The 21,025-nt window shown below is 47.7% G+C and overlaps 1 protein-coding gene across 1 annotated transcript in view; it reads left to right on the top strand.

The window, feature by feature from the left end:
- The window catches only part of kdrl (kinase insert domain receptor like), a 35,883-nt gene extending 16,064 nt beyond the window's left edge, over positions 1 to 19,819 (top strand). The window contains exons 12-31 of the mRNA XM_078788463.1: positions 1,464 to 1,575; positions 3,594 to 3,702; positions 4,545 to 4,829; positions 4,907 to 5,053; positions 5,343 to 5,471; positions 5,591 to 5,697; positions 5,773 to 5,902; positions 6,622 to 6,726; positions 8,731 to 8,844; positions 9,180 to 9,268; positions 9,345 to 9,498; positions 10,246 to 10,343; positions 10,689 to 10,811; positions 10,881 to 10,992; positions 12,748 to 12,847; positions 13,773 to 13,878; positions 14,449 to 14,573; positions 15,229 to 15,307; positions 15,646 to 15,749; positions 17,744 to 19,819. Coding sequence (XP_078644589.1) covers positions 1,464 to 1,575; positions 3,594 to 3,702; positions 4,545 to 4,829; positions 4,907 to 5,053; positions 5,343 to 5,471; positions 5,591 to 5,697; positions 5,773 to 5,902; positions 6,622 to 6,726; positions 8,731 to 8,844; positions 9,180 to 9,268; positions 9,345 to 9,498; positions 10,246 to 10,343; positions 10,689 to 10,811; positions 10,881 to 10,992; positions 12,748 to 12,847; positions 13,773 to 13,878; positions 14,449 to 14,573; positions 15,229 to 15,307; positions 15,646 to 15,749; positions 17,744 to 17,930 — 2,515 coding nt within the window. The 3' untranslated portion in view covers positions 17,931 to 19,819. The remainder of the gene's footprint in view (positions 1 to 1,463; positions 1,576 to 3,593; positions 3,703 to 4,544; positions 4,830 to 4,906; positions 5,054 to 5,342; positions 5,472 to 5,590; positions 5,698 to 5,772; positions 5,903 to 6,621; positions 6,727 to 8,730; positions 8,845 to 9,179; positions 9,269 to 9,344; positions 9,499 to 10,245; positions 10,344 to 10,688; positions 10,812 to 10,880; positions 10,993 to 12,747; positions 12,848 to 13,772; positions 13,879 to 14,448; positions 14,574 to 15,228; positions 15,308 to 15,645; positions 15,750 to 17,743) is intronic.
- The last annotated feature ends 1,206 nt before the right edge of the window (positions 19,820 to 21,025 follow it).

Raw genomic sequence — 21,025 nt, 5'->3', positions numbered from 1 at the left:
CATGAACAAAAACAACAAGCTTGCTCTCCACCTCCAGCGAGTAAGGAGGTGCAGTCCGCATGTAAATAACAGCCAAGGGTGAGCGGGGTCCCGCCGGCTCTTCCTGCTGGCCCAAGGATAATCAGGCCTGGCACTTATGGGGAAGTGGCCCTGCTAATGAGGGGGGGGGGGGGGGGGGGTGTTTTGTTTTATGAAGACCTGACCCTGCAAAGTACCCGCCACTGTATATTCATTGCCCGTCAAGATCATATCTCATCATATGTCATCATCACAGCGGAACCACACAAGTGAATGTGGAGCAAGGCTGCCCAAGCGGTGGCCCGCGGGCCCATACTGGGACCTTGACTGACCGTTCAAAACCCGGGGGCTCTCAGCAGGTTCCTTTTAAAAAACAGCAGAGCACTGTCATGTAGAGCTCAGGTGCCAAACACGAGGCCCGGGGGCCATTTGTGGGCAGTACTCGGGTCACTCGGGTAAACAAACAGCCATGGTTTCAGTCATGTGTCAGTAGTTTTTCGAGGAGGAAGGCACATTTGGAGATGAAATTGAGAACTTTGAGAACATGGAGATGAAGATTGGCGGTCTTGTAAATGACTCTGGGGTTGCTAAGTCTTCAAGTATTCTCTTAAATCGGCTTCTTACTGAGCATAAGGAGGTCGTTACGGCTTGATTTATTTCATATTTTGTTGCGGTTGCCCCACAGTACACATAAATATGGTTGGGAAAAGACTATAAGATGTTTAGTCATGCTTTACAGCCTTGTCGCTATCATGGAATAGTGTTTAGAAGACAAGAGGTAAACAAGACAGGACTTTTTTTTAATCCTTTTGAGTTGGGAGGACTGATGATGTGCTTAATTAGGCTTTCAGTGGAGTCGGACCGTGATAGTAGCTACTTTCTATGGTATTCATCATCATAACAGGGAAGAACATTGCGACACAAGGACCGCCTGCAATAGGGAAGGAACAGGTAAGCCCCCTTCTGAGAATTGAGCTCCCCAGCCAGGCGTAGAAATTTGGGGTGGGGAGGTGTCTTTATCGGCAGGTTGAGAAGTTTATCAGCTGTCCCTTGTTGACGGCCAGGGTCTGAGGATCAGCCTTATCTCCTTTGGCCAGATCGTGTGGGGCTTTTCCTGCTGGGGGTGACGCAGGGCGCAGCACCCTTCCTGTCGCTGCCGGCCGTTTCCTCCTCGGCCTCTCATCTCGTCAGGTTGATTGTTCGCCTTCACGGGCGGCCGACGCTGTAAGGGTGGTAGTGAGGGGGGGGGTCAATTCTATGCTTGCTCTCCATTCACTCAAGGCCGAGACTCGACATCAGACTAACTTCCTGTCAGACAATTAGAATAAAATCATATGACTGCAGTCAGTCCATCTGGACAAGTTCCTCGTTAAAATACACTCATTTCTTTGTGTTGCAATGTGACTTAATAAGCACTTTTATTGTTGTTGTTTCCCCCCCCACAGCTGCGTCGTCTCCCCCGACCCAGTGGCGGTCAGCGTTAGCCATGAGGAAAAGTCCAGCAACTGGATAAAGAGCATTCGTACCGGCCATGAAGAGCTTCAAGGGGAGAACAAGGTATGGAACCTCGCTAGAACAAAGATGGGAACCATGATGACGATATTGTGCACATGTTCGGGGTTGAAGTCATGTGGCCGCAAACGAGGACGCGAGGCGCACATGAAGACAGTCCATTCACCCATTGGTGGGGGGGTTCTATACCCAGTCCACACAATGTTGCATCTTCCATGGAAAAGCTTTGATTCCGTATTAGAAGCCTTTCCAGTGGATGAACTCATGGACTACTAATACTACTACTACTACTACTACTACTACTACTACTACTCGGGACGCACGGCCATGCAGGAACTGGCAATCACTTTTTCTTTTACATTTCTTTGGCGAAAAAGGTTCTTTTTCCACGCGTGTGCAAGTGTGGCGTGCACGAGGAGCAAGGCCCTGCCGGGTGTGCCTTGATGTTCATGTTCAGTAATCCCTCGCCACTTTCTGCTTCCAATTTTGCGGTCGGAGGCGATCACAGCTCATTCAATCCCAGACATTTGTCGAAAGGCAACCCCTCCGCGGCGACCATTTTAGACCGTTCCGACTCATCTTTCAGGGCACGGAGTATTATTGTGTTCTATGGCTGCGGTATATCAACATGGAACACGAGACTCCCGTCTTTCATCCGAAAAAAATCAGCGGTAGAACATTGGTAAGTTTCAGGAAAATATCAGTTTCCAACTACAAAAGGGACTCATATATACATCAATACATCTAATATCTATATCAACATCCAACTAACTATTTACTGAAGTGTGTGCGTGTGCATGTACAGCTGCCTTTCTCCTTCCTCTCATGAGGCACTTCTGCCACCTAGTGGCCGTTTTATGGCATTAAAATTGCTCTCCAGCCTAATCCATTGGTGGTGAGGAGTTGCAACGTTGTTGGGATCGGCCGTCTTTGGTGTTGAATGACTTAATCATGCAACCAGCCCAGGGCGTACCCCGCCTCTCACCCAAAGTCAGCTGGGATAGGCTCCAGCATTCAGGCGAGATTGAAACAAGTTTGCTGCGTGTTTTGTTGCCCTGGCTGAGACACGCACGCCGTGGCTGTGGTCGAGTGGAACAATAAGGTTCTCCTCTCATACAGTGTGGAAGTGGTACAGTTTTTGCTTCTTCAGTCCGTGTGAGTTTAGAATAAGTACATTGGCAAGGCGAACTAGTTAGCTGGCTAGCTTGCTATGCTAACGGCAGCCATCTTTAGTCCCTACTGTGATGTAAAACAATGAATAGTCGCGTAAAAGTGAAAATGTTCGCCAATAATATCAATAAAAAAAATGCTCACACTTTGACACCAGTCATCTTGTAGCGATAAAAAAATATATTTTTATAATTTATTTATTTCTTTTAGTCATAGTTGATGTTTTTTATTTATAAGAAATATTTCTATGTATTTAGATTTTGAATTGTATGTTGATTGAGGTGCTGTCAGTCAGCGTGGATGCTAATGCCAATCCTAGCTCGCCGCTAGCCTACAACAGAATAATAGTCATTTGTGTCGCTTTCCCGGGGCATCGGGTCGAATACGTGTTGTTCATAAATACCGGGGCACCACTTCTCTCCAAGTACCTGCGGCCCGAGCGCGGCTGCTTTACGAGGGTGACGACCGAGGGTCAGTGATAACAAGGGGGGGGTTGAAAAGGAGAGGATTTGCTGCTGAATTCCTTTCTGTCACTCCGCATAAATCCTGTGGGCCCGTGAATTAGGCCTTGGTCACGGCTGGGCCCCCGAGGCGGGCGGGCAGGCGGGCGGGCGGACAGAACAAGCAGGCGTGAGACGTCGGCACAAAGGTCACCGTCCGTCTGGCGTGGGGAGGGGGGCTCACCTCTCCGGGACTATACATCGTCCTTGAAATGACTGCTGTCAGCTTGGGTTACGTAACGGCTGCAACTCGGTCAATGTTGACGTTTAACCTTTTCAAAATGGCGTCCCTGTCATACGGGACTACTAGGGCGTGAAAGGGCGGTGCCACGTGGAGCCCTCTGGTGTATGTTGGTGACCGCCCTGCACTCATTGCTGTGTTGTCCCATTCAGACTGTGAGCACCCTGGTGGTAGGAGGCGCCCGCACATCCGGACATTACACCTGCTTGGCCCAGAACGAGAACGGGAAAAGCGCTATGGCCGTGCCTTTCTACGTCAGCGGTAAGTAGGGAACGCTTGCACTGTACGTCGCCGTGGATTCAACCCCTTTCATGTACGGTCCAGGGACCCGAGGAGGGCCGTTAATGGGAAGCAGCTCCCCCCCCTTAGCTTAGCGGCAAACATGTGGAGCATTGTGATAGCATGTGTTTAAGTACATTCTTTCCAGTACAAGCAGGTCATTCCTTTTTATATGGGAACGTGGCCTTTATGTTCCGCTAAGTAACTTTCAGGTGAACCCCAGCAAACGTCGTTCAAACGTTGCCTTGCGGAATTCCACCAAGGATGGAGGAATGCCACTAAAAAAAAAAAAAAAGGACAGAATAACAGCTGTCTTCTCTTACGGAACACAGAATGCTTTCCAGCGAACTGAATAAACAAGCACAGTCTGGTCCCGTCGTCCACCCCCCGGGGGGGCCCTTGACTTAGCTTCCCTCCAGTTGGACGGCCGAGGCGGCGTCGTCAGCGGCGCTGACGTCCAGCAACGTGCTTCCAATTAGCAGCCATCAAACAGGAAATAACTGCAAATTTGACATTCCTGTCCTTGCAGCAACATGTCCCAAAGCGGGGGGGGGGGTCCAAACCTCCCACTCCGGCCAGGGCCACGTCGGGAAGAAGGAAAGGATGCAACTTTGCCACTAGACATGTAGACATGCTAACAGCTTATACAAACGTAGCATTGGTCGTAGCGTTCCCGATGCCGCCCCCCCCCCCCAACTTTTGTTGTTTGTCTCTCACAATATTATGACTTTAATGACACTACGGGCACCCCGCCCCGTCCTGTAGGAGGGCGGGGTCACCCAAACACGGATGGACACCAACGTTGTCTTTCTTCCGGCCGCCAGATCACCAGGAGGCCATATCCATCCACCCCCCGTCCGCCCTGGAGAGGGACGACATCACTTTGACCTGCCGGGCGTCTCGTTACATCTACACAGACCTGCAGTGGTTGGACTCCGGGAATCGAACCGTCACCTCAAACGTGTCCGCTCTGCAGCTCGGCCTTTACTCAATTTCCCTTTCCCTCCACGTGGGCAACGTGCAGAGAAACAGCACAGCCGGCTACAAGTGCCGGGCGTTTCGGCAGCAGGATAAGGTTGAAGTCAAGATGGCTGCTGTGAACGTGACGGGTGAGACAGACGCCGCCGTCATCCTCGTCGTCGTCGTCGTCGTAACCGACCGCTAAATATTCTCTTGTTTTGTTCAGCGAGAATGCATCCCTGGCTGAGTCACAATCTGACCAATCAGGATGTGAACGCCAGCACCGTCCTGATGCTCGCCTGCCTCGCACACGGGGTCCCGCACCCCAACCTCACGTGGTACAAAAACAGCGTGGTGCTGGAGGAAGGCCCAGGTATTTCATGCTATGCTAGCCGCGGCCTTCTGTTGTCATCCTGGAGAAAACTAGGAGTGGAGAAATGACTTTAAAGAAGTCTTATTTGTCTTATTATGTCTACTATATTGGGAAATAGGAGTGTAAAGGTGACTATAGGGGTGTTATTTCATGTCTACAGTGCTCTAATGGTGTTAGGAAACTGTTCTAAGTAGAAAAATATTGCGTGTATTAATATTGAATCCGAGGTCCGGAAGGGCCTGTTCTTCGTCCCACCTGGTGACGCATGTTTCCCACCTGCCAACCGCAGGAATCAACCTGCAGAAGGACGGAGCGCTGATCATCGAGAGGGTGAAGAAAGACGACGAGGGTCTTTACGAGTGCGTGGCCAGCAACAGCGAGGGCGTGGTCAAAAGCGCCGCTTTGGTCACCGTGCTCGGTAAGCCTCCCTCTCTGGTTCCAGCCTGTCAGCCTGGAGCTTGTCCCGGGGGGGGGGGGGTCCCGGGGGGTCCAGGGTGTCTTTTTGACTGACGTGAATGCTTTGCCGTCTGCGTGCAGGCGAGGAAGGGAAGCCAAACGTGGAGGTCATCATTCTGGTGTGCACCGGGGCCGCCGCCACCTTCCTCTGGCTCATGCTCATCCTCTTCATCCGCAAGCTCCGCAAGGTAGGCTCGGCATGATGAGCGCCTTCTCCTGGGGGCGGGGCTAACTTCTTCCCCTGCGCTGCCCCTCCCCTCCAGCAACCGGCACAATACAAGATGGGTCCGTCCATCATCATCGACCCGGATGAGTGTCCGCTGGACGAGCAGAACGACCTCCTCCGCTACGACGGCAGCAAGTGGGAGTTTCCACGTGACCGCCTGCGACTTGGTGGGTGCACGACCTTCATCTTCACCTTCAGCCTCCTCACGAGGGCGCTTGGTGGACGGACGTCTGTTTGGAATCCTTATCATGTTGGAAGCAGCAGCATGTCCCAGTGTACTATCGGGGGTGTCCAAAGTGCGGCCCCGGGCAGTTTGCAGCCCGCCACTGTTTTTTTTTTTTACTGGCCCACATTCTTTAAATATAATTTGTAAAAAAAAAACAACTTATATAGCAAGTGGTCGTTTTATGAGGATAACATAACTAATAATCAAGTCAAATATTATTGGAATAAAGTGATAATAATTATATAAGTTATAATAAAATAATAATTACAAGATATAATAATTACAAGAAGTGAGTTCAAACAATTAGAAAATGTAAAAAAAACAGTGAAAAGGGGAGGAATTAGATGTAAATTTACAAGAATAAAGTCAAAATATGAAGTCCTATTCTAATATCAATTTCACGAGAATAAAGGTGTGATATTTGGAAGAAAAAGAACGTTGTCATATTTTGAGAAACAAACAAAACAAGATGTATAATTGTTTTTTGTTATGCTAATTCTGGAGCAGGAGGGGATAGAAAAGAAGAGAATTCCAAATGCTAATCATGAAATGTATGATGATATCCGATGATGGCGATGCTGTCCGAATGCCATCATGGGAACCAGAAGTGCAGTGCTGGACTCCACTCTGACACTGAACCGTTCGTCTTCCTTTTTCCAGGCAAAACTCTCGGCCACGGAGCTTTCGGAAAGGTGGTGGAGGCGTCTGCCTTTGGGATCGACAAACTCTCCACCTGCAAGACTGTTGCAGTCAAGATGCTGAAAGGTTGCCGCCACTTTTTCACTCCTTTGTTGCATTAACATGACACCACTGTGGTGAGGGAAACATTTGGAATTCTTTCCCAACACACCAACACCCAAACCAGCGGCCCCTCAGGTTAACCCCGGGGTAGAGCGACGTGAGATAAACTGGCTTGCATTAACGTCACATCGTTGGCTCTTATGAGGAGCAGATGATCCAATCTCTCCGCCATTTCAAAAATCCTGAGATGTATTTCTCCTTGGCTGGGAATATCGCTTCAAAGCAAAGCGTGCTTTTCTCCGAGTGCGGTTCCAATCCCAGACAAGGACCTGCAACTTTCCTGCTGATGTAGCTCACATGGACGAATGCTGCTCCGGGATGTTTCCACGGTGGTTTCACCTATCTGGACCTCATATTCGTTCTTGTGAATCCATCCCCAAATGTTCTCCATTGGATCCAGATGAGGGGAAGATGCAGGATGGTTGTCAGCTTGTTCCTCTGGAAGAAGTCCTTGGTGAAGTGTTGAAGAGCCAGTCATGACCACACAGACCAGGGCCTTCAGTCACGAGCAACATTTCCACATAGCTGTCTACCGTTTGACGCCCCTGCACAACCTTGAAGCTCCACTGTTCCATTGAAGGATGATGATGGAGAACATCTCAGGTGAGATCTCCCTGGCTTCTGGTTTCAGCACCAATTTGGCGCATATTTCCCTTGCTGGGAATCACCAACTCCGACCACTCCTGCCTGAGCTTGCCTGGTAGGAACAGTTCCTGGGAGCCACAGCTAACAACCGTCAACAGAGCCAAGTGGAGCGTATCTGGCCTCCAGGGCATGCCCATATAAGGAAGTGAGCGTTCACAGCCATCCCAAACGTCTCTCCTTCAAACCTCATGATGTGAAACCTCGGCCTGGTTGAACACCAGAAGACAACGTTCTCATGTCATCATAGGTCAGGAAAGTGGAGAAGCATCCTAGCATAACGTAACATTTTGATGGGGGGGTTTAGTTCTATATTTCTACGGGACAGGATCCTCTTGATAGCAAGCGGCTTTCCCTTCAACGTGATAAGTGAACGACGAGGAGCTTTTCCTCCTTTGTAGTAGATCAGCAAAGTAGAAAGCTCCCAGATGATGGAGTGCAGGGATAAGAAGCGTGGTGCTGCCTTTAAGATGCATCGCCTGTCGTGGGAGGAATCGTGTTCGGCTACGAGGCTCGTGGTGCGGCAGAAGAACAGGCTCTCCAGGCTTGTTAGTTGTAGGTCAGCCTTAATAGAAAGCAGCAGGACTCCTCGAGATGACTCGGCCTTTAACTCGTAAATATCTGGCAGCTCTTACGATCCTCGCTGTCTCCATGGCCGTCGTAAATCACGCTTATCCATCTTTCACATTAGCTCTAACAAAGGCTCAAAATGAAATTCCTCAGTTATCTTGGCCAAAGCGTGTGTGTTTCCAATGAGGCGTCCTGTTTGCATGTGGTGACTTCACTATGGAGACATCTTCTTCCTATCCCGCCTCAGTCAAGATAACATGCACATGCACTCCTCAGCAAACCTCCAGGAGAAGATGCCGTCAGGACCACCTCTGGATGGCAAAGGCAACAAAGCCCATTGGCTGTGTTCTCCACCACCGTTGGAGCTTGAGGTGGTGCAGGGGCGTCAAACGGCAGTAGGTCATAACAACAGGACAACGCTGCACGTGACAAAGAGGAATAAGGTGACTCTTTTGGACCATCCTGCATCTTCCCCTCGTCTCCATCCAATGGAGAACATTTGGGGATGGATTTAGAAGAATGGACATGAAGACACCTTCAGCACCTGCAGCAACATTCCCACCAGCTTCCTGGGAATGCCCAAACCGGGGGCCCTCATGAACAAGAACATTTATTTCAGGTTTTTTTTTAGCTTTTGAACAGCCTTTTTCAATATGAAGCTTTTTTTGTCTCACTCTCAGTTCTTGTTTTTGGGTGTTTGACGTTCTACTTGGTGAACGGCGCTCTCAGCCTGGTCTCCTCGTGTGCTCGTCACAGGTGGCGCTACGTCCAACGAACGCAAAGCCCTGATGTCGGAGTTAAAGATCCTGATTCACATCGGCCACCACCTCAACGTGGTCAACCTGCTGGGAGCTTGCACCAAACCCGGAGGTGAGATCTCTTTACGATGGTAGCAGGTGGATTTGTTTATGTATGCCATGATGATAGCATATGGGATATGTGCTACATAAAAAATGTAACATAAACAGTTTTTTCATTGATAAGTCGCTCTGGAGTATAAGTCGCAGGAACAGCCAAGCTATGAAAAAAAGTGCGACTTATAGTCTGGAAAATACGGTATAAATATAAATATAAACAAACAGCAGAAATTGAGTGAATGTCCTATTTTCCAAGTATAGAATCCAAACAGTCAGTGTTATGTAATTCTTACTATATTTCAAATCTATTGGCTATCCAGAATGAGTCTATGTGCCGTACGTCTGCAGGGCCGCTGATGATGATCGTGGAGTTTTGCAAATACGGGAACCTGTCCAACTACTTGAGAGGCAAGAGAGAGGACTTTGTGGTGTACAAGGTGAGTCCGGCCCACGTTGGAGGTTCTCGGGGAGCCGTTCCCGTTGTTGAACGCGGCACCTGCTGCTGCCGTGCAGAGCCAGGACGGCAAGGTGGTGGCGCCGGGAACGGGCTGCGAGCTGAGCGAGCTGATGAAGCGCCGCCTGGAGAGCGTGGCCAGCACGGGAAGCTCGGCCAGCTCGGGTTTCATCGAAGATAAGAGCTACTGCGACTCTGAGGAAGAGGAAGACGGTAAGGCCAGACCCCCGCCCCCCGCCCCCCGCCCCCCTCCCTCGCACGCTGCGCTTCCACCCCTCCCACTCAGGAACAAACATTGTTTTCTTCGGCCTCTTCAGCCTGATGGGACGTTTCCTCCTCCTGTCCGCCTGTGCAATCACTGCGCTAGTGCCACCCCACTGGGTCTGGAGGCGGGTTCACTTCCTGCCCTGACCCCCCCTCCCGCCCCCTCCCCGCATGTCGACCCCCCTCACTTCGGCATGTCAGCTATGTTGCTGCGGAGGTGTTATTTCTGGTTTGATGAGTTGTTTACTCAGGTGGGCGGCTGGAAGGCCTTCCTTTGAGCGTCTCCCCAAACCCCCGAGCCGCGACCCCCGACCCCCAGCGCACGTTTCACCTGACGTCAGAAAGATAACAGCCGTCTTTCCTCTTGGGAAGGATGTCTTAAGAGGGAAGACACGGTGTACATGATGGGGGTCCTAGTGGGGGAGCACAGTGGGACACTTCAGTGGTGGCATCGCTGGGGGCCGCTTGGGGCCACAAAGCAAAGACTTTTTTTATATTTCTCAAATGTGATACATTTTTAGTACATTTGGTGTGTGAAAAGGTTAGGACACCCTGCAGTGGAGTTCTGCGCATCCTGTGAGGATATTCACATTTTTCTCATGGAAAAAATGTGGAATGATGAATGAAAGTCAGGAATTGTGACATGCCGAGTTGTACCGGAATGACGAGCGCCGCATTCTTTGCTTTGCTTTGCAGAGTCGGAGGATTTATACAAGCGAGTCCTGACATTGGAAGATTTGATTTGCTACAGCTTCCAAGTGGCGAAAGGCATGGAGTTCTTGGCGTCTCGCAAGGTATTCCGTATCACTTCATGGAACAAAAGTCATGACATGAAATGTGGAATTGATGCAAGTGGTGGGCGGCCGGCCCTTCCAAGCCGCGTATGTGCATGCTTGTTTCCCTGACACCTGTGTATTGTAGCGTAAGCACCAGCGGAGCGACTGGGACTGATTTAGCAATGCGCTCATTGTTTTTTAGCCTGCATATGGAACACGCCATGGCCTTTTGTTGCAACGGCTGATGACTTAAGCATGTGTTCCCTAGCAAAGCTGATACCAATTAGCCAAGAGCGTGGAGAAGTTGCACACAGCACTTGAACTTGCATGTCAGACTTCACCTCCAATTCCGCCTCTTTTCAGTGCATCCATCGCGATTTGGCCGCACGAAACATTCTTCTTTCGGAGAATAACGTGGTGAAGATCTGTGACTTTGGACTGGCCAGAGACATCTATAAGGACCCCGATTACGTTCGCAAAGGAGATGTATGTTAACCAGATGCGACCAGGTTTTCCTACAGCGGATGATCCTGAATCCTAATACGATGTTTGCAGGCCCGGCTGCCGCTCAAGTGGATGGCGCCCGAGGCCATTTTTGACAAGGTCTACACCACTCAGAGCGACGTGTGGTCCTTTGGCGTTCTCATGTGGGAGATCTTCTCCTTGGGTACGTGTCGGGGTGGGATCACTTGGAAACTGTTCATAGAAATACAGAAGACCAGCACGCGTTCAAATGTAAAAATGCAGCATCACGAATCAGGTGGATGGAGTGTCAAAGTCAATATTTGTTCTCAAAGTGCCTATTCCTTTAAATCAGCCTTTATGCTGTTACAAAATAAACATATAGGGCTTCCCTGCAGCATTTTAGCCTTTAAAACGTTTTTAAGTCCCATTTCCAGTATGTACTCATCTGTTTATAGAGTTGGTTTAAATTTTGTGTAATTAAGTTCCTAGGTGTAAAAATAAATCAGCTAAAAAGTATCGCCAAAATGGTTAAAGTTCAAGTGAGCCATCTTCAATGACGGCAAGAGTGAGCGCTCTTGTCTCTGTTAGACAATCTTTGATGTTTTTCCTCTCCCGGTGAAGCACAAGCTAGCAACGGCAGAAAGCACAAGCTAGCAACGACAGAATGCAAGTCCGAAAAAGCTCACAAACAAGCCGGGTTTACTGTGAAACCCTTAAGCCTTGGAGAACTTTCGTCTTTGTGAGTATCTGTGTGAGCAAAGAAGTTAAAATAGTGATATCAAATGTTCCTGAATTATTGCTCCGAACGTGTGTAAACTCGGTGTGCTGTTAGCAATGTATCACTTCTAATATATATTTAGAGATAGGAATATAGCACGTTTATAAGAACGTCAAAAAAAAGCTTCACCAAAGCGAGAACAGTTGTCTTTATTCGGCGACTGGGAGCTGGGAGGACAACCCAACTAGCTAGCCGTCTTCTTCTACCGCTTTCATTGTCGTACGGAGGCCCCCTGCAGGGCGGAGGATGTACTGCATGGACGAGCACACCGGCTGGATTGAATGCTTTCCTGTGTGTCATTTAAGTGAAGTCAGAGGTGAGCTGGAGCCTATCCCAGCTGGCTTTGGGCAGAGGAGGCCACTCAAAAATCTGACTTTTCTAATAGCTGTTGAACCTTACATGAAAACAATGCTTTGTGTTTTCTATTACATGCTACGTGCTACACTACATGCTACGTACTGTAGCGTCTGAAATGGGACGCGTTGCCCTTTCACCTGCATTCTCTTCCACCGCCTTTTTACGTGAAAACAAACACGTACTCACACATCTGGCTACACTTAGAAATCTCCAAACAGCCATTCAATATTCAAAAGCAGTGAAGGAAAAGAAGCCAGATTTGCTGGAACGGAAAATCAAACTCATGTTTTTATCGGGGGCGTCCACACATGGTGACAAATGAAAGGATGTACTACACTGGACTACAATGTACTACACTGTACGACACATTTTATGTGTCAACTTGGCCCTTTGCTCTTTTTCTTCCAAGTATTTGAACTTTCTTCTTAAATAATCTTTGTAAAAACAATTGTAATATGTTGGCTTTATTCCCATAATACTTTTTACTTTTCCAAAACTTTTTCCTCTTAATGTTTGTGACTTTTTTATATCCTAAAATTCCTTTTTTCCCCTTTGTGCTCAAGTTATTCTTTTTATTTATTATTATTCCAACTATGTGAACCTCTAAATTTATCCCCAACCTAATTTTCCAAAAAATGTAGTCTTTTATAATATTCCCACATTATTCTTGTACATTTTTTGAGTTTTTTTGTGTAAATATTTTTATTTTATTCCGCTGATGTTTCCATTTTTGCTGTTGTTTAATATTTGTGGAATGAGGGCCCAAACGGCCACCGACGTGCAGTTTGTACACCCCTGTTTCATGGTGCTGTCCCCCTTCAGGTGCGTCGCCGTACCCGGGCGTCCAGATCGATGAGGAGTTTTGCTGCAGACTCAAGGAGGGCACCAGGATGAGAGCTCCAGAATACTCGTCCTCTGAAATGTGAGCATTGCCCCCCCCCCCCCCCCTCTTATCTTCATATCCGAGGCAGGTCTCGCATACATCAAGAAGGAGCGAGTCCTGGCACCAGTGGGTCTGCGTCCACAGGTCCTCTTTTCCCAACGGGCCGCCGGTCTGCTTTTAATTTGGAGCATCATCTTCAATCAAATTCTCCATCCAGTTTGTTGCTGATAAAAGTCTTGGATGGTTTGATCCCGGATCACTATTGAAACAGAAGTTCATAAATCCTGCGTGCGGCCCAGGAGGGTTTAGGAGTCATGTGAAGTACTCAAGTACACACACGTGGCGTGAGGAGGAGGAGGAGATGGCCAGGATGGGATCGGGGAAGGCTGCCTTTTATAGACGTGCTGATGGGACAGCCTTGGAAGAAGATGACACGTTGGACACTTTAGTGAGACGGGACGGCGGCTGTGTGAAAGCATACCCCACCATGCTCGGGATGGACTCTTCTGGGACGTCCGTGTCAAAGAGGCTTCTCTTCCAGCGCTCATATTATCTCTAAAGACGCCTTAAATGTAGTCTGAGAACGGGAAAGTCGATATCCAGTCAAAATATTATGGGAACAAAGTCTTAATTACAAGAAGAAAGTTGAAATAGTTGGGGGGGGCAGCAATGCCAAAAAACTGTTATTTTATGATCATAAAGTCAAAATATTATGTATTAAAACAAGAGGAAAAAGGTCATAATGTTATGAGAAGAAATATTATGATTTTAGCAGCATCGAGATAAAATATTAGAGGATCAGTAAGCCTTAATTTTAAAAACAAAGTCATAATTGCTGTAAAATGAGTTGCAAGAATAAAGTCACGGTGTTATTGGAATAATAATAATTAATAAATAAATACCAGATACGCTGTATGTTCTTGGCACCAGCCAGGCTGAGAACGTATGTGCTGTCTGCTTGTAGATACCAGACCATGCTGGACTGCTGGCAGGGGGAACCGCAGGAGAGGCCCACCTTCATGGAGCTGGTTGAAAGATTGGGAGACCTTCTCCAGGCGAGCGTGCAGCAGGTGAGGATGACCATGTGGACCCGGGACCTCCTTCAACGCCGCATGTAACGGCCTACATCGGAGTGCAACTTTAGTCTTGCTGTCCACTGATGGCACCAACCATCGTTAGCACGAAAGCTCAGCTGTTTGGCGTCACAGACGTGAGTCACAAAGGCGGCCGACATGACAGGAAAAGGCGGCATGGCCTCCAAAGAGGCTCCGCCAGCGCAGAGAGGAAGTCACAGTCACACAGCATCAGACGTGTATTGGTAGGAAGGCGTGGGAGCGGTGCCAGCCAGATACGGCCGTCCCTCTTAGATTTCATCATCAAAGCTAAAGACAAAGCCAAGACCTCTGGCTAGTGACGTCATGTTAGTGCAGGAGGGCCAGTGTGTCCGTGTGAACGATGCGTTTGATTTATTCGCCGCCGCCTCGGTTCGCTCGGCCGCTCTCCACAGGCCGTGCATGTTTGTGTAACACTCCCAGCGCCGTGCCTGCCGCCCATCAATCTGCCGTGCGTGCTGCATGGCGTGCACGCCGTCAGCCTTTTGCGGTGTACCCACATGTCTTGTGTTTGTGGGGCTGATTTAGGAGGGGAAACACTACATACCCATCAACACCGCCCTGCTGGCCAAGGTCGGAGACCTCCCCGCCGGCAAGCTGCCAGAGGAGACGCAGACCCGGCCCGTCTCGCAGCGCGACTCGGGGGGCACGTGGTGAGAATTCATACACATTTTCATCTTGCTTTATTATTCCTCCCTCATTGTCTTCAGAAATTAATGAATGTTTCATGGTTGGTGGCTTATTGTTAGTTTTAATTAAAAAATGCATTTTTAAGCAAATTGTATTTATTGTTGGCCCAAATGTAGCATTTTCAATCATGAAATGGCTAAATGATCAACTAAATGAAGTATACTACCAAAGAAGGCACATGAAGCATTGTAATTGTGAATGTACTATGTACATTGGCCACTAGGTGGCGGTGTTGGGTGAGACAGGCGCTAGACTCCACCCTACTGCATTTACGTCTTGCATGGCTTATGTCTTCTTATTCTGTCTACTACATCGGCTAATGCTCATGTAAAGCCGTTTAAAGCTGCAAGGAAGTACGCTGGCCAAACAAACAACAAGGAAATGCTAACGTAGGGGTCTTGCTTATGTCTGATATGTCCTGTTTTGTCTGATTGTATCGATTATATTGGGGAATAGGAGCATAAACGTGACTATAGGGGTGTTATGTCATGTCTACAGGGCTCTAATAATGTTAATTAGTTCAAATAAATTTTTTTTGGCCGTGGGGGTCTGGAACCGATGAAGGGCTGTGAACTTTCTTGCTGATGCTCTCTTTGCTTTTTTTAAAAAATTTTTTAGGAACATCAAGATCCGTCCGGCAAGTGTGAAGACCTTTGACGAGGTCACCATGGAGAGCGGGACAAATGATGAGCATGGGGTGAGTTATTCCTCCTCTTCCTCTAAAGCTGACACCCCCTGGTGTCACTAGTACCGCAGCTTTAAGACATCAGAGCGACCACAAGGTGGCAGAAGTGCACGTGATGATGAGCTCGCCATGGATGTTTCCCCTGCAAACGCTCCACAGCAAAGTTCCAAATGTGAACATTGGAAGTAGTTATAATTGTACAATATAGTATTTGTACTGTACAAAGCAAACACAGCACACCTCCTGGAACCAATGCCAAGTGGGATGGCGCTCTGTCATTCCAGCTTTGCTGTTGGATCCGAGCAGATTGTGGCATTTTGGCATGACGGGCGGCCTTTTATGTTGAACAGGGCGGCCAGTCCGACAGCGGGATGGGCCTCTCCTCCGACAACATGAATACTCTCAGGAGACTGGAGTCCTTGGCCGGCCGACCTCTGAGCATCATGGCCCTGGCGTAAGTACCACACACACACACACACACACACGACGTGTACTGTGCGGACAAGTCAGGATATGCTGCATAATACCGACACACAGTAACTGTACACACAGTAACTGTACACACAGTAACTGTACACACAGTATGAAACAGGTGATAAAAGCCATAGAAAGGAGGCCCATAGAGAATGGACGTGTCGCTGGTTGCGCCCCACTACAATACTCTTTATTGGAATTCCAAGCAAAAATGATTTCAAGTATGACTCATGTTTCGCTACGATCACATGATTGCTCACTCTCGCTCGCTCGCTCTCCCTCTCTCTCTCTCTCTCTCCAAAATCTGGTGCTCATCAGGATGAATTTACGATGTGGGAGGGCATCACATTCAAGCCCTTCTAAGTAAGAACACTGGGACTGGAAATGTCCCCTACTGGGCAAAAGTGACATTTTAAACAGTAATATGCCCCCCCCCCCCACCCCCCACCCCCACCCCCCAAGAGCCTGTTTATGAGCGCCAAACATGAGAGAAAAACCACATGGATGGATGGATGGATAATGTATGATGGAGGGGTGGAGGGATGGATGGATAATGTAAGGAGGGAGGGATCATGCCCCATGTACATAATATTAGGACTTTATTCCCATATTATGACAACTTTATTCACTTATTTATGACTTTATTCCCATAATATTTATACTTTATTCCCATAATATTTATAACTTTATCCCCATAATGTTTATGCCTTATTCCCTTTATAATATTATATATAAGCTTTGTTACCTTAATGTTATAACTTTTTTCCAACCTGGATTTCCAAAAATTACACCAGAAATTAGTTTTATTTCTTATGATATTAAGATTATTTACTTTATTATTTCAGCTACTAAAATGACATCAAATTCCCTCATGATATTACAATTTTATTCTTATAAAATTGCAAGATTTTTCTTATTAGAATACACGTTTTTTCTTTTAATAGTTGTAAAACCATGTGTCCATTTTTACAGTTTCTTTAGCTTTGTTGTGAAATGATATTTGAAGACTGCCAATCAATAAAGAGGCGCCAAGCTCGTCCACTTTGACTTCCCAGCTCATCCATCTCCACGCCGCAGCGTGCTGATGTCGTTTGCCGGTGGCTTTGCCGCCAGGGCCTCTGTCACTCAATAGATTTACTGTTTTTACTTAGCGACCTTGCTGGCCGACCGCCCCTTCGCTGGCATCCCCACCCCCTCCTTTTGTTCCTCATCGGTGTTATCATCTTTGCTGAAATATGAATGGGGGGGGGTTGCAATTCAATCATGAGCAGCTTCAGGGCTGGGGAGTTAACTTGAGGGAGTTAATAGTCGTCCAGAAGGCATTCAGGCGGCAGCCCCCCCCCCACCCCCTGCCCCTGTTGCGCTGTGACCCTCTGACCTCTCGAGAGCGGCGCTGGGAAGTTCATAGCAAGCCGCAGAGACAATTACTCACTCATTCACGGAGCGGCAAATGAGGCGGAAAGGTGCTCTATGATTGATGACATAAGAGAGAAAGGAAGCATGTACCACTACAGTACAGTAAGTGTGTATATTATATACTATATACTACGTATGTACTGTATATCCACTAACCCTGTCGAATTAGGGTGGCAGGAAACTATTTATTTCTTAATAGCACATATCTTGGCACAGGGCTTTTCATTCATTCGTCCATCCATTTACTCATCCATCCATCCACAAATGTGTCAGTTGAGTTCTTCATCAGGTATGGACCCCCCCCCCCCCGATAAGCAGCAGGACTAGTGAAGGCATACAAATAAAACCCATCACATTAAAAATGGCTCCTATAACTGATCATTCAAAGAACGCTCCAGTCAGGCGGGTGAGCAAATCAAGCGCTCCTTTTTTCCCGTCCTGCCGGTGCCGTTAACGGGCTGTCGTGACGTCCCTAAGTGGATTGTGCCCAAGCGGGTGGGATGAAGCAGGTCCACGAATGAAAGCGCTGGTGACGCTAAGCGGCTGTTGTGTGTGCAGCATGAAGGCGGCGAGCAAGAGCAAAGAGTCGGTGCTGACCGACTCGGACAAGGACAGGTTCGCACCCAACGTCCCCGGGGCCCTGGACTTAAGTCTGGACGACTCGGCGTTGGACGCCGACCTGGAGTGTCACAGCCCGCCGCCCGACTACAACTACGTGGTGCGCTACTCCACGCCGCCCGTGTAGCCCCGCGTCCTGCACTGATTGGCTGACGGCCTCGGGGGCCTTCGCTCCGTCTCGGTCGCCATCCGCTCCTTGGCGTGGAGACGAGGAGACGGGGTTGCTGTGGAATGGCCGACCAGTCCGCCACCCCACAGACCTTGGCAAGCGTTCCACAGGTGATGACAGGCTCAGGTATTTCAGTCAGCTTCATCGGCTTTTCTGGCATCTACTGTGAAATCACGTCTCCACCATCCCACTCATGACACTAGAAGGTCCGAGAAGGTCCACAGACTTTGATTCTTTAAATCGGGGGTGTCCTCGGATGGGATTGTGGAAAGAGGCAAAAGCCAACCCTTGCTGATGGATCCATTCCAAACAGAACCCGGAACCCACACGTAGAGCTTCTAATTGGCGTGAAGCTGCCATGTCGGTTTTGCCATCATGCTAGCTTTAGCATGCTAACATTAGCATAGTCGCATTTTCTGCCATTATCATGAGTATTAACTGGGGCTGTCAGTTGATTAAAATATTTGATCGTGATTAATCGCATTTTTGTCCGTGCTTCAACCAAACTACGGTGGGGGCCAAGGGTCAAACGGGAGTGCCGCACGTTAATAGCGCATCAAAAAATTTGCCGGCATTAAAGGGAACTTCCGTTAACGCGTCATTAACTTTGACAGCCCCGGTATTAACATATACAGACACTTAGCACTAACATGCTAGGTGTTGTTTTGTTGATACCTTTTTTTTATTATTGCAGTCATGCTAGCTGTTAGCATAGTAACATTTTATTTTTTTTGTCATTTTCACTCGCCGGCACCTAGCGTTATCATGTTAGGTTTAGCATCACTAACATACTAACATTAGCATAGTAACATTTTAGCTGTTTTAATGAGTACAAGCTTATATAAACATTAATGCTATCATGTGTTAGCGATAGCATGCTAACATTAGCATAAAAGCATTTTTTTTTTGAAGTGTTAATGGCCTGCCGTAAACAAACATTCCCTTTCCAAGGCGGACATTTTGCTTGCGGGTTGTACCAAATGCTCCGCGATGGGCACACCAAAAACCTGGTCTTGGAGAGGTTTGTCAGACAAACCAATGACAACCAAGCCCCGCTGTGGACACCCCCGCTTTAAATGGAGTTCCTCTTCCTGCGCGTTGAATAGTTTGTACTGTTTACCACAATGAGGTGGCCGTAGGAGTTCCCCCATGAAACATGAAGTATGTATTTATTTCTCTGGTCCACACTGTCGGTTCTGTCAGTTCAGTCTGGCGTGACGCCTAACCAAAGGTTGCACGCGTTGGATCACGGGAAGGATCAGGGCGGGTTCGCTCCATCGGTGTGCTTAAGGAAGGGCTTGCAGGGCAGGCCCCACGCGGGGGCGTGAAGCCAGCTCTCACGTTGTTTTGTCAGATCAAATCCCCTCGTTTGAAAACGGTCATACACTCCTCCTTTCACGGCCACACCGCCATCGGCTAGCTTATCATTACTACGTGGAACGTTTGACGAGCAGAGGAGATGATTATGCACTGATACTTTATATATATATATGAATATATATAAATATATGATGTTTTTGTATTCTAATGACACGTATGTTTAATTTGGGTCACACGGCTTCATACATTTAACTCCTAACTCCTTCCGTAGCCTTTTTAACATTTGGCAGTATTTTTCTAGTTTTGTTGTAAAGTCCAAGCTTCGTGTCGGCATGTTTGATATGATGTATGAACGCGTCTGACCTGCATTGTCTTCTTCATGGAACACACAGTATGGAATTAATAAGCATGTAATAACCTGCAGCAGTTATCTTTCATACGCCTTCTTTCACAAGCTCCATCATGATTGTTGTTACTGGACATATGAAGGTCATAATAAATAAAGATTTATATATTTATACTTGAAATGCTCTCTTGCCTCATCACTTCCAACTTAAAGGGGACTTATGATGCCAGTTGTGGCCTCCTGTAGAGCAGCTACCCACAATAACCCGCACAGAAAACCTTTTAGATCTTCCATGATCTGCACCTATTCCAGCTGCATTAGCTGGAATAAGTACATCCAAGACAGAGTAAGTACATCTTTTATTTTATGAGTATATTTAGTGCTGTTAATGAGGCAAGATGACCTGTACGGCATGGGCGAGCAAATCAAGCGCCCCCCCCCCCCGCCCGCCTGTGTCGATAGTGGCCTGAGCTCACTTTTAAACCAACATTCACTTTCCGAGGGACATGATGACAGAATCCTAGGTGTTGCTTTTTTAGCTGCTTCATTATTAGCATGTTAGCATGCTAACATTAGCACAGGTGCATTTTTTTTCTAGATTTACGTTAGCATTGTTCACGTCCTAATATTAGCATAGCAACATATTGGCTGTTTTCATGAGTACAAACATATAAACATTTGTGTTAGCATTCTAACATTAGCATTGTAGCATTTTTTTATATTTTAGTATTAAAATACGCAGTTAATATACATATAGTATACAATACGAGAGTTAATAACTAGTTGTAATTTTCCAAGAGCTCATTTGTGAACAAACATTCGCTTTCCGAGGAAGACATTTTGCATGCTAGCTGTACCAAATGCTTGTTGATGAGGGGGGAACCCGTGGAGCACACAAACCTGAAACGCCAGCGCCACAGTGTTTGAAAAAGGCACAATGTTTCCCAGAGACCTCCGTGGCCTCACAGGGGCTGCTTGGAGCGTGTGCCCGAATACAGTGCACCTTGCTGGGCCACAGCAGGCAGCTCCTCCCCCTCTATACTCTGGTTCTCCTGGTAGTAGTCATGTCATGATGTTTCATTAGGACACATCTTCATTTCCTCCAGTCCTTCTTAGGTCCAACAACACTTCCATGTAGATTGGATAAAGGTATACGTGTAGCGTATGGGTCAAAGGGTTAGAAAGGACAGATACTATGTAAGTATGGAGTACAGTAACTGTCCAGTATAGTATTGTTGTGTAGTACAAAGGCGTCCATGAATCATTCTGCTGCTAATGATTCATGTGCTTTTATTCCCGAGGACGCCGGCATGATGATGGACGATGAGGTCAGAGGTCGCAACAGTTCCCGCACGGCCATGTTTGGAAGCGGTGACAGGAGTAAGGA

This window comes from Doryrhamphus excisus, linkage group LG23 (genome assembly GCF_037039965.1).
Source record: "Doryrhamphus excisus strain RoL-2023G ecotype Guam linkage group LG23, RoL_Dexc_Guam_v1.1, whole genome shotgun sequence".
Lineage (NCBI taxonomy): Eukaryota > Metazoa > Chordata > Actinopteri > Syngnathiformes > Syngnathidae > Doryrhamphus > Doryrhamphus excisus.
The sequence above is the reverse complement of the archived record's forward strand: the minus strand, read 5'-3'. Positions and strand labels throughout refer to the sequence as shown.